Source organism: Eimeria tenella, genomic scaffold (genome assembly GCF_000499545.2).
Source record: "Eimeria tenella Houghton genomic scaffold, Eth_scaff2210, whole genome shotgun sequence".
Lineage (NCBI taxonomy): Eukaryota > Apicomplexa > Conoidasida > Eucoccidiorida > Eimeriidae > Eimeria > Eimeria tenella.
The window spans coordinates 368-571 of NW_013542066.1; the positions used below are offsets into that span (position 1 = coordinate 368).

At 63.2% G+C, this 204-nt stretch overlaps 1 protein-coding gene across 1 annotated transcript in view; it reads left to right on the forward strand.

Moving 5' to 3' along the window:
• Nucleotides 1–9: 9 nt before the first annotated feature.
• ETH_00036865 (uncharacterized protein) overlaps nt 10–204 on the forward strand; it is a gene marked incomplete at both ends in the record, with an annotated part of 1604 nt that continues 1409 nt past the window's right edge. The window contains one exon of the mRNA XM_013374704.1: nt 10–167. Within this exon, the coding sequence (XP_013230158.1) occupies nt 10–167 (158 nt within the window). The remainder of the gene's footprint in view (nt 168–204) is intronic.

Genomic DNA, 204 nt, shown 5'->3' on the forward strand with positions numbered 1-204 from the left:
CTTGTGCAGGGGAGAAGCAGCAACGGCTGGTGAGCCTTGCTGTGGGGTGTCTGTACACCTCAGCAGCAGAACCCAAGGCCCTCCGACTTGCTGCTCAACGTGCTGCTCTTCTGACGGCCTACGGGCTGCGGCTGCAGCAGCAAAGACAAGACACGGAGTCTGCTGCTGTGCGTGCTGCTGCTGCTGCGGCTGCTGCTGCGGCTG